Genomic DNA, 14153 nt, shown 5'->3' on the forward strand with positions numbered 1-14153 from the left:
TATCGAAGAGGAAGTTTAGATCAGAATCCAATTACATATAAAATTAACACCACTCTTTATTCAAAATTTTAAAAAAAATTAACACTACTTTTCAAAACTTTAAAACAATAAATTAATAAGTGATTTACTTTTATAATATGCTTCTATTCTATTTTAATCTAATATAGATTTGGACATAGATTCCCAACAGCATGGTCAAAGCACAAGTTTACATGTGAAATTTTTAAAAAAAATACTAGTGCAGTCCGTTAACTTTTAATTAAAATACATATGCAGTTTACATTTAAAGGCAAGAAGGTGATATAAAATAAAGGGTTAAATATGTTTTTAGTCTCTAAACTATTGGCCGTTTCTGGTTTTCGTCCCTTTTCAAAATAAGGTACAATTTGGTCCTCATTCTTTTCGAAACGTTCGTTTTAGTTCTCGAAACTTTGGTTTTAATCCTCATTTTGATGACAAAATAAGACCAAATTTTTAACGGTGTTAGTTTTCGAAGACTAAAACAAACGTTTTCGAGAAGAATGAGGACCAAATTGTACCTTATTTTGAAAGAGGGACGAAAACCAGAAACAGCTAATAGTTTAGGGACTAAAAAGATACTTAACCCTAAAATAAATAAAAGGTAAAATGTGAAGATAAATGGTTAAAGAGTAAGAGGTATGGCCGTCTGACACAAGCACATGGCCTCAAAAGAAAATAATATGAAAAGAAAAAATAGATTTTTAATTCCACTATCTATTAGAAAGAACCGTGAGGTACCAAACTCTCCATTCTCTCAACTTATATCAATAATAATACGTTTATGAAGCTTTGTCGTTCAGTCATCATGATCTCATTCACATTTTTCATAGACCACGATATGCATATCAACAGATTCATGAGACAAGGCAAAAGTATAGACCAAGCAACAACCAAATGATCAGAATCGAACGCATATTTCAGGTTAGTTCTCCTACCTCAATTCCATTAAGATCTATAACTTTGAAGGTCCTATGTCTTTCTTAAACGTTCACAAAGAATTCAGATTATCCTTACTTCCGCTCTTCTAACTTTCTGATTATCTTCCTTAATTTTTCATTAAGAGGAGAATCAGCGTTTTATCTTTGTTTCCAGAAACTAAGTCTCTTAATCTCCGCTAATTGTCCTCGTGAATTATTTTAAAATCCTATACACAATTTTGTTTCATTTCTTAACACGAAGATAATTTTGTTGTATGTATTTTGAATCATACGGTTGTTGATGTATGTTTCTGCCTTGCCTCTTGAATTTGTGAATGGGAGCTAGATTTTGTTGAATATCGTTGATCTAAAATTTAAGAAAAGAAAAGAGGTCTTGATTTCCAATATGTCCTATGCTGCAAGTTCTCTTTTGAAATTGTTGTGCTGTTGTGATACCTTCCGACTAACTCCAAAGAGAAATGAAGGAAATGGTTTTCTTCATGTTTTATTACTCCTTAGCCGTGCACCTTGAGTTAGAAAATAGTCATTTCTTGCTGATATCTTGAATTATTATATGTATATAATAAGGGTAGATCATACTTTTTAGTGATTCACAAATTTTACAAATGTCCCATGCTTTCTCAATTATTTATGTTTTAAATTGATGTATTGATTGTTAGAAAAAAGTTTTCATGATAGTAGGTTGTTACATGTGGGACAATCCTCCCTTTCCATCATATTCCTTGAACATGCATAATTGTCTCTTCTCATATTCACGGTAGAGGAATTGTTTATACTTTCTCATCACACTAATGCAATTCCTCTTGATACCCTCCAAAAGTGCACATGTTTTGACTCATCATGCTTTAGATTTGCTAGCATGTGGGACAACATTAGTCTAGGATTTTTTTTTCTTCCTTAATTCAGACTTGTTATTAGACGTTTCTTAAAGTCTACCTTACTCCTTGCATCTCATGTAATTTAGCTATTCCTTATATGTCTACCGTTGTTCCTTCTCTTTCTTCATCGGTGCGGTTTTATACCATTTTTCCTTGGTAGATTTAAACAAAGGTTCCAGCAGTGAATTAATGAATTTAGGTACTCACTCATCAATTTGACCTTAGCTAATCCATGGATGTGTAAAATAATCAATCTGAAATAAGAAGTTGAAAACAAACCCATCCAGTATTGTAGAAAAACGTTAACTTCGGAAAATTAGCTGCCACTAACTCAGTGGTTCAAAATTCACCAGTTAGTTGTTATTAGAAAGTTTTTTGAGTCTAAATTCCAACGAAATAAGAATCAACTTATTTGAAGTTCTGTAAAAAGAATTATAAGCAAAACAGTCAGGTCAAAATTGGCAGGAGCATAATAAAATATTAACTTTAAAAAATGAATTGTACCTACTCAAAGGTTCAAAAATTGAGTTAATAGTCATTGGAAATATTTTTTAGTCTAGATTCTAAAAAAACAAGAATCAACTCATTAAAATAGTCAGCAAAAGTCAGAATTGACCGCACGTTGTCTTACACGTGTTTTGTGCTTAATGCATCATGATATGCTTTGGGCGTTATTTAGACTGTAATTTAAGGTACATTAAGTACCTTTAAAATTGGAAAAGGGTTGTGTATGATTAGATGCTTTATTTTATAACTCAGGAACGTTGTTTCGTATCTCTTCGCCTGTGTGAAGCAGTGGAAGAGTAGAGGTTTAGGTAGTTGTACTTTTCACCTGTGTGAAGCAGTGGAAGAGAAGATTTCGAGTATTGCAACTTTCACCTGTGTGAAGCAGCGGAGAGGGGATTTCCCCTCACTTGTGTGAAGCAGTGGAAGATTGGATGTCCAAACATTCTACCTTCGCTATTGTGTGAATAAGTGATGAAGGCACTCCTTTCTCACCTGTGTGAAGCAGTAGGGAAGAAAAAGTATTTTGACTCGAACCACCTTACCTCACAATATATATAATTGTGTGACGATAGTTTATGAGAGAAGAATGGATGGGTTAATTTTTCAAAATAATACAGTAATACGATAGAGACAATAAGTGGAAATAAATTAATTAAATAGTGTGGGTGGGTGTTATAATATTATATTTGTTGTTATTATTTGTTCACCCTATTTGTTTATTGTTTATGTTTGTGTGGTGCGATCGTATAACTCGCGATGTTATACAGAAACAAATATCTTAAAGATGAAACAAGAGTCGTTTAGAACGAGCAGTGTTGGGAAATCTGTGGCAATTTTAAAGTTGTATTAATAAATAAATGGTTGTTATGTATTATATTTTAAACAAATTTGTAAATCTGTTTCGATATGAACTTATTAATGTATGGTTTTATTCGGTTAAACTCATTATTGATTTCATAAATAATTTCTTTTTGTGAATAAATATTCTAATTTTGTTTAGTGACACTTTAAGAAGGGTTTGAAAATTTTTTGTGCTTTTGGGGAGTGAGTTCGTTAGTTTATGCAATATAGCTCTGTGAATTTTATGTAAAAATTCTTATTCAATTTGATTGTGTGCTAAGTTATATTTGAATTGTTGTACATAGAGAGAGAGAGAACATGTCTCGTCGATCAAACAACGAAAACCAAACACCTTCTGCTGATGATTTTTCCCAAGTTGTTGATCGCATGGTTGACGCGTTGGATCGACAACATGCTACTCAGGCACCAGGACATCATTCCAGACTTAATGATTTTCTGAAGCACAACCCACCAAAGTTTGATTGGAAGGCTATGCCAAACCGAGCAGAATCATGGATTCGAGGACTTGAGAAGATTTTCCAAGTAAAGTGCTCAGAGGAGCATAAGTTGACTTATGAATTCTTCCTGCTAGAGAATGAAGTTGTATATTGGTGGGATGGTATGCAAAAGATGATGGAGTCTAGCATGAAGCCATTACTGAAGTAGTTTTAAAGTAAGTTTTTTGGAAAAGTATTACTCAAACAATGCTAAAATTGGGAGGGAAACGGAGTTCTTGAATCTCCGTCTATGCAAGCTTATATCAACAGATTCAAGTATTTGTCTCATTTGTACACACAGGCTATATCCGAAGAGTGGAGATGCTAAAGTTTCGAATAAGGGTTAAGGTACAAACTATTGAAGATGATTGTGCCCCTAGAAATTTCTAGCATTGGTGGAAAAAGCAAGGAAGTTCGAAAAGATAGAGGTGAATCTCAATCGAATGAAGACTCAGAAGGATAAGTTTCCTGCTAGGAAGCAATTGAGGAAGCCTTATCCGAAACCTCAACAACATGTTCCAAGAGCTATGAAGTGTTATGAGTGCGGTGGTGCGCACTATAGGAGGGAATTCCTTTTGTTTAGGAATCGTGTGAGCATTTTGTTTGACTCTGGAGCTACGCACTCATTTATGTCATCTATGTGTCTAGATGGGCTCAAATTACGTATGAGCAATCTAGGATGTGAACTGGTGGTTTCTACACCAGCATCAGAACAGATCTCAACCAGTTCAGTCTATGTTGAATGTTCGATCGTAATAGTAGGACGCAAGTTCAAGGTGAACTTGATTTCCTTACCCCTCAAAGGTCTATATGTCATTTTAGGGATGGATTGGTTGTTTGCCATCCATATCCTTATCGATTGTGGGCATCATAAGTTAGTGTTTCCTGATTCGTATGGATTGAAGTTGATCTCCAAGAAAGAAGTGCTCAAGGACGTTAGTGAAGGGTGTTTCGTGATAATAACTTAAGAAAAGAAGAAGAGTCCTAAGGAGCAAGCAATGGGTATCCCAGTGGTAGAAGAGTATGTGGACATCTTTCCAAATGAAGTACCAGGGTTACCATCAAGCAGAGAAGTGGAGTTCTCCAATAGACCTAGTATCAGGTGCATGACCAGTGTCTATGGCTCCTTATAGGATGACTCTTGCAGAGTTGGACGAGTTAAAGAGTTAGATAGAAGAGTTGCTTGAAAGAAGTTCATCATACCTAGCATTTCACTGTGTGGAGCTCTACTACTTTTAGTAAAGAAGAAATATGGGAGTTCAAGGTTATGTATGGATTACTGACAACTAAATAACGTAACATTCAAGAATAAATACCTATTACCAAGGATTGACGACCTATTGGACCAAGTGCAAGGAGCCGGTATATTTCCTAAGATTGACTTAAGGTTTGGTTACCATCTGATTTTAGTCAAGCCTGAGGATGTGTAGAAGACAACTTTTAGATCGCACTATAGACACTACGAGCATGTAGTAATGTCATTGGAAAATTGTCTAAGTGTGAGTTTTTGTTGGGTGAAGGTCAATTTTTGGGTTATGTGATTTCGGCGCAAGAAATTTTGATGGATCCAACAAAGGTGTAAGCATTGTTGAAATGGGAACGTCCAAAAAAAGTAACAGAAGTGAGGAGTTTAGTAGGTTTGGAAGACAACTACCGTAATTTTGTAGAAGGGTTTTCTAAAATTGTGGGTTTCGTTAACGTCATTGACTCGTAAAAATCAACCTTTTTCTTAGACGAAAAAGTGTGAAACTAGTTTGTAGAGATGAAAAGGAAGCTTACAGTCTTAGCTATTCTTGTGCCATTAGAGTTACTAAAACCTATGTTTGGACTGTTAAAAGTCCTGAAATTGTCTGGAGTTTTATTTACTCATGACTCTGTTTCAGATTTCAATCTTCGTTTACCAGCTCTAAAAGTGTTTGAAACAACAAATTGCTCTTGGTTAAAAGCAAAACGCGTCAGTCTAGAGAAATAACTGTGCGGTGGAGTTTTCTGCTTCTCATCTGAAACACTTTACTTATCGTGGTTATGATTACATGTCACATTTTTTCAAGCTGCTGGATCCCTCATCGGCTGGTAATGCTTCTCTCACTATTACGGTGAGCCCATGTGAGAAGAAGAAAGATATGATGATAGAGTCATGTGAGAAGAAGAAAGATATGATGATAGAGTCATGTGAGAAGAAGAAAGATATGATGATAGAGTCCTGTGTCTTTGTGCTTCTCAAACAATTTAGGAAAATAAAATGTCTCAAATATATTATGTATATGAATAAAAATCATAAAATAAATTATACTTTTCAATATTCACATAACAAAATTAAAGAAAAGAGATCCAATATTAAAGTAAAACATTACAAGACTGTAGGAAACAATTAAATGGGTGCAAGAAGCAAAACCATCAAAATTCATAAGAAAATTAATAGATCCAAAAATTGAATCTGAAATTGTTAGCCGATGGCCCAAGGCAAGTGACAATAAAACATTACAAAGAAAAGCTGAAGAACACATTTCATCCTATACAGTACATTTTAGTTCTTATTTTTCAAGAGTTTATCACTTGAAGAAAAAATTGTACAACAAAGCATTTTTCCAAAATCTACTTAGAAACTTCTTTTACAAGTGATAGCCTCTTATGCATCTAACCTTTGATCTTTTTGTACAAAATTTCTACAAATAAAATACTAGAATTTTTTTATCTAAAAATATTGTATTTAATTATTGAAATAATGTATTGAATTGAAAATAAATTTAATTTTACGTTTCCACATACAAAGTAAATGTTTACTTTAACCCAATAGTCGTTGTCCAATTATCTTGTGAGGAAGTTATAGCATTAAATCTTTACTGACCTAAACTATTACTATTTTTGTTCTCTTTAAGTAATATTAGAGGATTAAATCGTCGATTTACAGTGAGACTAAACCAGCTTTCACAATATTGATTATCAACTTTCTTACTAATACATAAAATTGTCTTCTTTTCAAATCCACATCAACCACCCAGACATTTTTTTTAACAACAAAATATAGAAAAAGGAGGTTACAAGAGAACATTGACAAAACAAATAATTTAGATGACTATGTTAAAATAAAGTCGGAGGTAAATGTTAACATTAAAAGATACAATTATAAATAATTTTAGAGGTCAAAAATTGCACTACGTGTCAGTTTATAAATATATATTAGGTTATATGTTGTCCGCATCATCAAAATCCAAAGGAATACAATTATAAAGCGATATTGTACGAATTGTATATTAGTTTGCTTATAAAATTGCTCACACTTGGCCGTATTTGCCATAAATTTAGAATATCTAACGCTACAATAATTAGATTTTTTTTCAAAAATATATCAATATTATGTAAAATACATAAAGATAAATAAAATCTTGAACTGAAGTAAAATTTTCCAAAATACTACTAACAATATAATAAATTTATTATAATTTTATAGATAGAACAGCAAAGTCTCCATTTTATGCATCTTATAATTCCAAGAGCTAAATTTCTGTTTATCATACATTATAAAAAGACTAAAGTTTTTGAATTTCACTATTATAAGACAATGCACACTTTTAAATACATTTCGAGTCTTAAAATTAAATTTACTGATAATAATCTAAAAATTTGTCTGAACTTTTAGGAATAACAAATTAACTTAAATAAAAGGATAACTTTTGAAAAAAGATAGTTATTTAACTTTAGGCTACAGGGGGTACTACTCTGTCGTCAATCTGTTTCTTATTACTTGTGACAAATGGTACTATTGTGCACTTTTTTTCCACTATACCAGAATCAATATCTAACAATCTTTGCCCTGATCCTCCAAGCAGCTCAGTTCTAATATCATAAAACCTAAACCACTACCACTTAACTCTGTCTACAGAACAATGCCTTGAAACAGAGAAGAATGGTTGCATTAATTTCATTTCTGAAACTCAAGAACAGTGTAAAAATGGTCAACATTGATGGCTCTGAAAAGAGGGAAACCTGCATCAATGGCTAACTGCCTGAACTGTTCTTCAGTCCTGTGCTTCCCCTTGGCTCTGTAGATTGTCATCACAAAAATGTCACCCTCAAGCAACGCCCTTGTTCTGTGACTCTCATCTGAGTGCTCTGGCAGCACTGGCTCACAAGCTATCACTTTCCCTCCCTCAGGAAGTGCCTTGTGACAGTTCCGCATTATCTCCTTTATTTCCTCGTCCGTCCATGTTGTTAGCACCCACTGCCAAACAATGTTCAATATATTATTCAGCAAAACTATATCAGATGTCATAAATACACAACAATGTATACAGTGACAAACACTACCATTTAATCCTCTCAAAATCTTCTAATCACTGGAAAATTTTTTACAGCAACATGAATCTACATATTGTTCATTACATAAATCTTTTGTTTGTTAGGAATTTAAGGATAAAAAGTAAGATGAATAATTTATTCAAGTATTGCACCAATCCTTCTTAATAATTTGTTTTTATTATTCATAATTAGTGCTATGTAAGAAATATAGTTAAAATAAGTTGTGTTTTATAATGCTTATAATAAAATACAGGAAAGAGAACGGAAGTTATGAATGAATTAATAATTATAAGATTAATTAATTGTTTTATCCCTACCAACGTTATTCGTTATATGTGGTGAATAATAATTGCGTCTCCACTATTACTTTGTGGCGTTAGTACCTAACGCCCATAATATTATTTTAACAAAAAAAGAAACATCAATATCATGCCCATAAGACATCTCTAATAAAAAAATCATAACTACATCTTCAGCTTAGAGATGAAAATTGTTTTTCTGGAGGAAAAACTGGCCATTTTAATTTTATGAGTTAATTTAATTTTTATATGAAATTTCAGATAAGATATTTTAAAATTATTAATTTTATAATTTTCTAACTCAAATTACAAATTCCTTTAATTAACTTACATTTTTATTTATTATTTCTTATAATTTTATTATATTAAATTTCTTTTTTTTGTATATTACGTGACGATAAGTAAAAGTTATATAATAATGCAAACATTACATATAATAAAAATTGTAAGAAATTCATGTAATGCAATATTAATTTCAAATTAAAAAATAAAATTTAAAAATAAATAAAAATTTAATTTAATTAATACTAATAAGTTTTAATATATATATATATATATATATATATGTATGTATATATATATATATATATATATATATATATATAAATGAAAAAACATATACAATTTTTACGTATTAAATATACAATAAAACGAGTACATCATTTTCCATTAAATAAAAAGTTAAGTTATTTTCCAACTTTTGTAATTAGAAAATAAATGACAAAATATAGTAGATATAAAATTAGCATTTTCAGAGAGAGTTCTACGTTGGCAAAGTTAGCCCGCCCCACAAACTTTTAATTGCGGTAAGCCTTATTTATTAGAAACAAGAGGACAAAAATTACATCTGACCAAAATTAACATTTTTTTTCTTTTTCTACATACTTTTTTGTGAGAAAAGCTAATCAAATATTCATTAAAAAATAAATAAATAAATAGTTTATAATAAGTATGATACATTTTATTTTTAGTATAATAAAAAGATATAACCTTAATATACTGATTTTAATATTATTTAAGTTCTAATAATGATGAATATAAGTAAATTTTGGTTTAATTTTAAATATTAAATGTATGTATTAGAAAATTAATTAATCTTAAAATAATATTATGTTATTTAAGACCAAACAATTGTCTTAATGAATAAAGTTTTCTATATTAAGATTAAAAGTTTGTCCTAAATAAATTGAAATAAAGGAACGAACTTACCTTCATGAAGATAGCGTCTCCTTGGGGAATAGATTTGAACATGTCACCACCCACATGGGTTACATCTAAAGAGGAATGAGACGATGATATCAATCAGATGTGATCATAATCTCATGCAACAAGTACGTGACAGTGACTCACATGGGGTTGGTGGTGCTTTGGCCACAACTTCAGGGAGGTCGAAGTTGATCCCCTCCTTGATGGTGGGGTGTTTCTGCAGGATCATGCGCAGGCAGTCACCGCCACTACCACCCACGTCCACCAGCTTCTCCACACCTTGGAAGCCATCGTAGCCCTCTAACATGGCCTTCATGAAGGGCACTGACACCCCTGACATGGCCTTCACCATCAACTCGTTCATTTCTTCCTGCTTCAGATAATACCCATACGCTCCCTCTCCGTTCGCCCTCTCGAACGGCTCCTTCGTAGGGTCCACCACTGCCTCGTGAACCAATGTCCACGCTCGCATCAGCGCGTCCTATCGACACAACCATATCATTCACATGAGTCATTCATTTCTATTAGGAAAATGTTATTTGGTCAACAAAAGTTTGACACAATTTTGACAACGGCGACGTGGCAGCTGTGCATTGGCTCAGTGAATTGAAAACAAACCAGAAAAAACCCAAAATACCCCTCACCCCGGTTCACTGAGCCAATGCACAGCTGCCACGTTGCCGTTGTCAAAATTGTGTCAAACTTTTGTTGTCCAAATAACATTTTCCTTTCTATTAATATTCATTTTCTTTTTAATGATAGACCTTTTCAACTTAAATTAATTGATAACTATTTCACCAAAATATTAAAACTCGTTTCCTTAAACACATTTATATTAAGAATCAAAAGTCGCCAACAAATTTAATCAGAAAAAAATTCTTAAAAAATCGGACCTGGTGGTGTTGAAGCACGTAAGCACCGTAGGAGAGGCCTTGCTCGTCAGTGACAAGAGTTTTGCCGACGTCGGTGAGGGAGTACTTGCGTTCACCGGCGTCGATGTGCTCGTGGAAGACGCCGTAGCTGGTGAGGATGCGGAGGAGTCGCTGGAGGTTCTCGGCGTCGCCGGCGGGGAGGATGCGGGGGAGGATCTGGGCGGCGGAGATGGGGATGTTGGCGCCGGAGTTCCAGATGGCGTCGGCAACGTTGAGGCGAACGACGGCGTTTAGGGCCATCGGAACGCTTATCATGTTGGCCAATTCCATGATTGCGAGCCTCGCTTGCTTTCGAGAATCCGTGCCTTCCTCTTCCATCTTCTTCTTGATGATGTTGTTGCAGAGTTTTGGAGTTTGTGAGAAGAGGAAGTGATGTGGAAGGGATTTATAGGTGAATGGATGTTACCTAACCCAGTGAAACGGAAAAAGGGTAAAAACACGTGACTCTGGAAGGACGGTGATGCAAATAATTTAGTATATGCTGTGTCATCACTTCTTATCTTTCAATTTTTTTACCGTTAAATTAGTTTGAGACGGTGCTAAGCGAAATTAACACAATAATTTTATTATTAGTAATTCTTGGATGCTATTTGGCATTGATTAAGGAAGAAATGTAAGCAGTATGTTTTAGATAATACGAATGTGATCTAGGGGTGCAGTATAGATGAATCAGAATAACTACTGCTGAGTGTTATCTCAATATAACCCAATTATACTTTACTCCTTTTTGTCAATTCTAATCTAATTTAATAAAAGTTTTATATTTATTAAAATTTTAAGTAAACAAAAATTAAGTCAAAGTTTATACAATACAAAATATTAATGATGTTTTATATATAAAATACAATATTATTGTATAAACTTGTTCCTCAATTTCACAAAGTAAAGCCAGACAAATTAATTCATAATATATATATATATATATATATATATATATATATATATATATATGAGTTTATTATGTAATCTGTATTAAATTTTATTGATAAAAAAATATTTGTTCATGAGAAAAGACATATTTAAATATAAGAATATTTTAATAATTTTTATTTTTAATTTAAATAAATAAATAAAATCAGAAATTATTTAAATATTCTTAATTTAAAACTTCGAAAATTTAAAATCCTAATTCACTTGAGCTGGGAAGGTGCACTCGGTCCAAACAGCTGATGCTTGTCCAGCTTAGTGAAGCCACGGTCCAACACAAGATCACACATCCCGCACCAAGGCAATGAGGCCCACGGAAGAAGGGAATGTAGCACTCCAGCCGAAGAGAAAACAGAAGAAAGCAAGAAGTGGTGTACACGTGATGTAGAGCTGGACACGGTGCATTCCATTTTGGAACAAGAAGCACACTACACGTTGGAGGCAGCAGAGCATACAAGAAGCGTGGGAGATATTTTTTTCTTTGGTTCAACTGGAAGACGCGTGGCCTGCACACTGACGCCCCAAGAGAATAACAAACACATCCAGCATGGTCCGGAGGAAGAAAATAGAAAAGAAAGAGGCTGCACTCATTCACGCTCGGGGACTGATAACTGCCACCTCCAGAAATGCAGAAAGAATAGCTGCACGCTTGCTGCCACTTTGGTTCAGGAATTCTCTGAAAAGAGGAGTGGAGAAATTATTTTTGTAAGAGAGGTGGAGAACAAGAGAAGGTGGACGGCCAGGAGCAGGGAGATTCTCCAACAACAACTCTAGGTTCTCATCTTTTTTCCAGGGGCTCTGGAAGAAAGGGGGACGACATTCAGCATGCAGATGGGGACGGGAGAACTCTCTCATATTGTTTTTGTTTCTTGGAGAACGTTGCCCTGAGAGAGGAGAACTGCACCCAGCCCACACCTCAGTACACATCCAGCTACCATATACTTCTCAAACGGACTCTCTCACCTTTGGCTCTTGGTCTTTGGAACGTTGCTTTTGGAGATAGGAGGACTGCATCCAGCTGCCAACTTGGAGGCGCACGTTCACTAGCCACCGCATACGTACACATCCAGCTGCAAATGGTTTCGCTTCGAACGTCTTTGGAGAGCTTGGAATGAGAGGTTGAAGCAGCACTGCATCCAGCTTGGAACGTTCTCTAATATTAATTTTATATTTTCAGGTATAGAAAGTTGAAGCAGCACTGTATCAAATCCAATTTTTAAACAATTTAAGATAGGATATTTTAAATCTATTTAAACTGATAATTGTCAACACCCAATTTTGTCCGGATTGACTAATAGATTTGTTTTATTCATGAGTGTAAAATAAAAATAAAAATAAAAAATAAAAATAAAATTAAAACATAAAAATAAAAAAAGAGCGTTCGTCCTTCACCGTTCGTCCTTTGCCTTATTCGACCGTTCGTCCATTCATTCCTTTAGGACGTTCGGCAATTCTCAGCTTCAACCGTTCGGTCATAGTGTTTTAGTGACCGTTCGGTCTTCATTTTAACGTTCGGTCTTGGTGAATTCTCATTTGAACGCTCGGTCTCCATGATGTTTCTCTTCAGCGTTCGGTTTTGAGCGTTCGGCCCAGTATGGTTTGATCAGCAAACAGTGCTCAGCAAAATAGCGTTCAGTCACATTATGTGAACGCTCGTTCGGTATGCTTACTCTCAGTTGAACGTTCGATCTTGATGGGCGTACTTCCAAACAGTATATAATAGGTGTTAATCTGGTACCGTTCGGTCAGGCTTTGATTTGATACTGTTCGGTTAGGTGCTGATGTGATACCGATCGGTCATGTGTTGTGATCTTTCGGCCAGGGTGCAAAACGTTCGTCCCAGTGGTATCCGGTTTAATAATGTTTGATCATATTTGTTTTTAGGTGGCGAGCGTTCGGTTTTGGCATTTTGATATGCTAGTTATTTTAACGCTCGGTTTTGGCGTTTTGGTAACTCTTAAGCGTTCGACCTGGATCAGAGGTTTGTGTATGGTCGTTCGTCATACAGCGTTCGGTAGCAAATCCCGTATTGCCCGAGCGTCCAAAAGTAGTGGTGGCTGCGTTTTTAAATTTGTCTGAGCATTACAGCGAGGATTCCCACTTTCAACTGCCAAAAATGTCTGCCATTAACCGTCCTCCGAAAATGTCCACTCACAGTATGGGTTTCTGCAAGAAGAGAATATTTTTTGGCTGAGTATGGGTTTCTGAAAGAGAGAATCATTTTTTTTGCTGGCACTTTCACTTTTGGGTTGTCATACACGAGTGCCCATCTTGCACCTCTGTACAGATTCCATCTGTAAAGCCTGCTACACCACTACAACACTCTCGATGCTGGGAGAAGAGGATTTTACAGAAAAGGGGAGACTCACCAAGAAAGGGGGCGGGAATGCACTTACTAAAGGTTACGAAAAAGGGAGGAGAGGATCGGTTTTTTTCCTAGGAACAAGAGAGATCAATCCAAGGAGGGAGGAGAAACAGAGACTGGTTACTGGAAAAAGAAGGTCAGCCATAAGGAGAAAGAATCCATCGATACGTGTCCCATCACTTTGGCGTAGTATAGAATTAAGGTCCACTATCGGTTTTGTGTCACTCCATGCCCGCAACCGCAACTACAATTCATTTTCAAACAATAAAACCATCATACCCTATTTTCAAAGAAAGTTATAAGTTTTGATAATATTAAATATACTTACATTCTTGTAACCTTCTTCTTTTGTGCAATCCATGACTACCAATCCAACAAAATTACAACAACAATGTAAGATTAACCAAAGAACATGTATACAAATCAGTAACACAACAAAATCCA

General features: G+C 34.5%; 2 protein-coding genes and 1 long non-coding RNA gene across 3 annotated transcripts; 2 read left to right on the top strand and 1 right to left on the bottom strand.

Moving 5' to 3' along the window:
* The first annotated feature begins 754 nt into the window (after positions 1-754).
* On the top strand, positions 755-3167 carry LOC148201423 (uncharacterized). The gene is made up of 2 exons (XR_015784790.1): positions 755-942; positions 2597-3167. It is a non-coding gene; the product is annotated as an uncharacterized LOC148201423 (long non-coding RNA).
* A 957-nt stretch (positions 3168-4124) lies between these two features.
* Positions 4125-4649, top strand: LOC148201424 (uncharacterized). The gene has a single exon (XM_088108888.1). The coding sequence runs from the start codon at positions 4125-4127 to the stop codon at positions 4647-4649; it is 525 nt and encodes a 174-aa protein (XP_087965014.1).
* A 2675-nt stretch (positions 4650-7324) lies between these two features.
* On the bottom strand, positions 7325-11011 carry LOC124844792 (nicotinate N-methyltransferase 1). Its single transcript, XM_047321801.2, has 4 exons — positions 10379-11011; positions 9630-9966; positions 9489-9553; positions 7325-7903 (listed from the first exon to the last, which is right to left on the bottom strand). Exons 1-4 carry the CDS (start codon positions 10733-10735, stop codon positions 7604-7606), a joined length of 1059 nt encoding a protein of 352 aa, XP_047177757.1. The 5' UTR covers positions 10736-11011; the 3' UTR covers positions 7325-7603.
* Positions 11012-14153: the final 3142 nt, after the last annotated feature.

Source organism: Vigna umbellata, chromosome 3 (assembly GCF_029865625.1).
Source record: "Vigna umbellata cultivar VRB3 chromosome 3, Vumbellata_1.0, whole genome shotgun sequence".
Classification (NCBI taxonomy): domain Eukaryota; kingdom Viridiplantae; phylum Streptophyta; class Magnoliopsida; order Fabales; family Fabaceae; genus Vigna; species Vigna umbellata.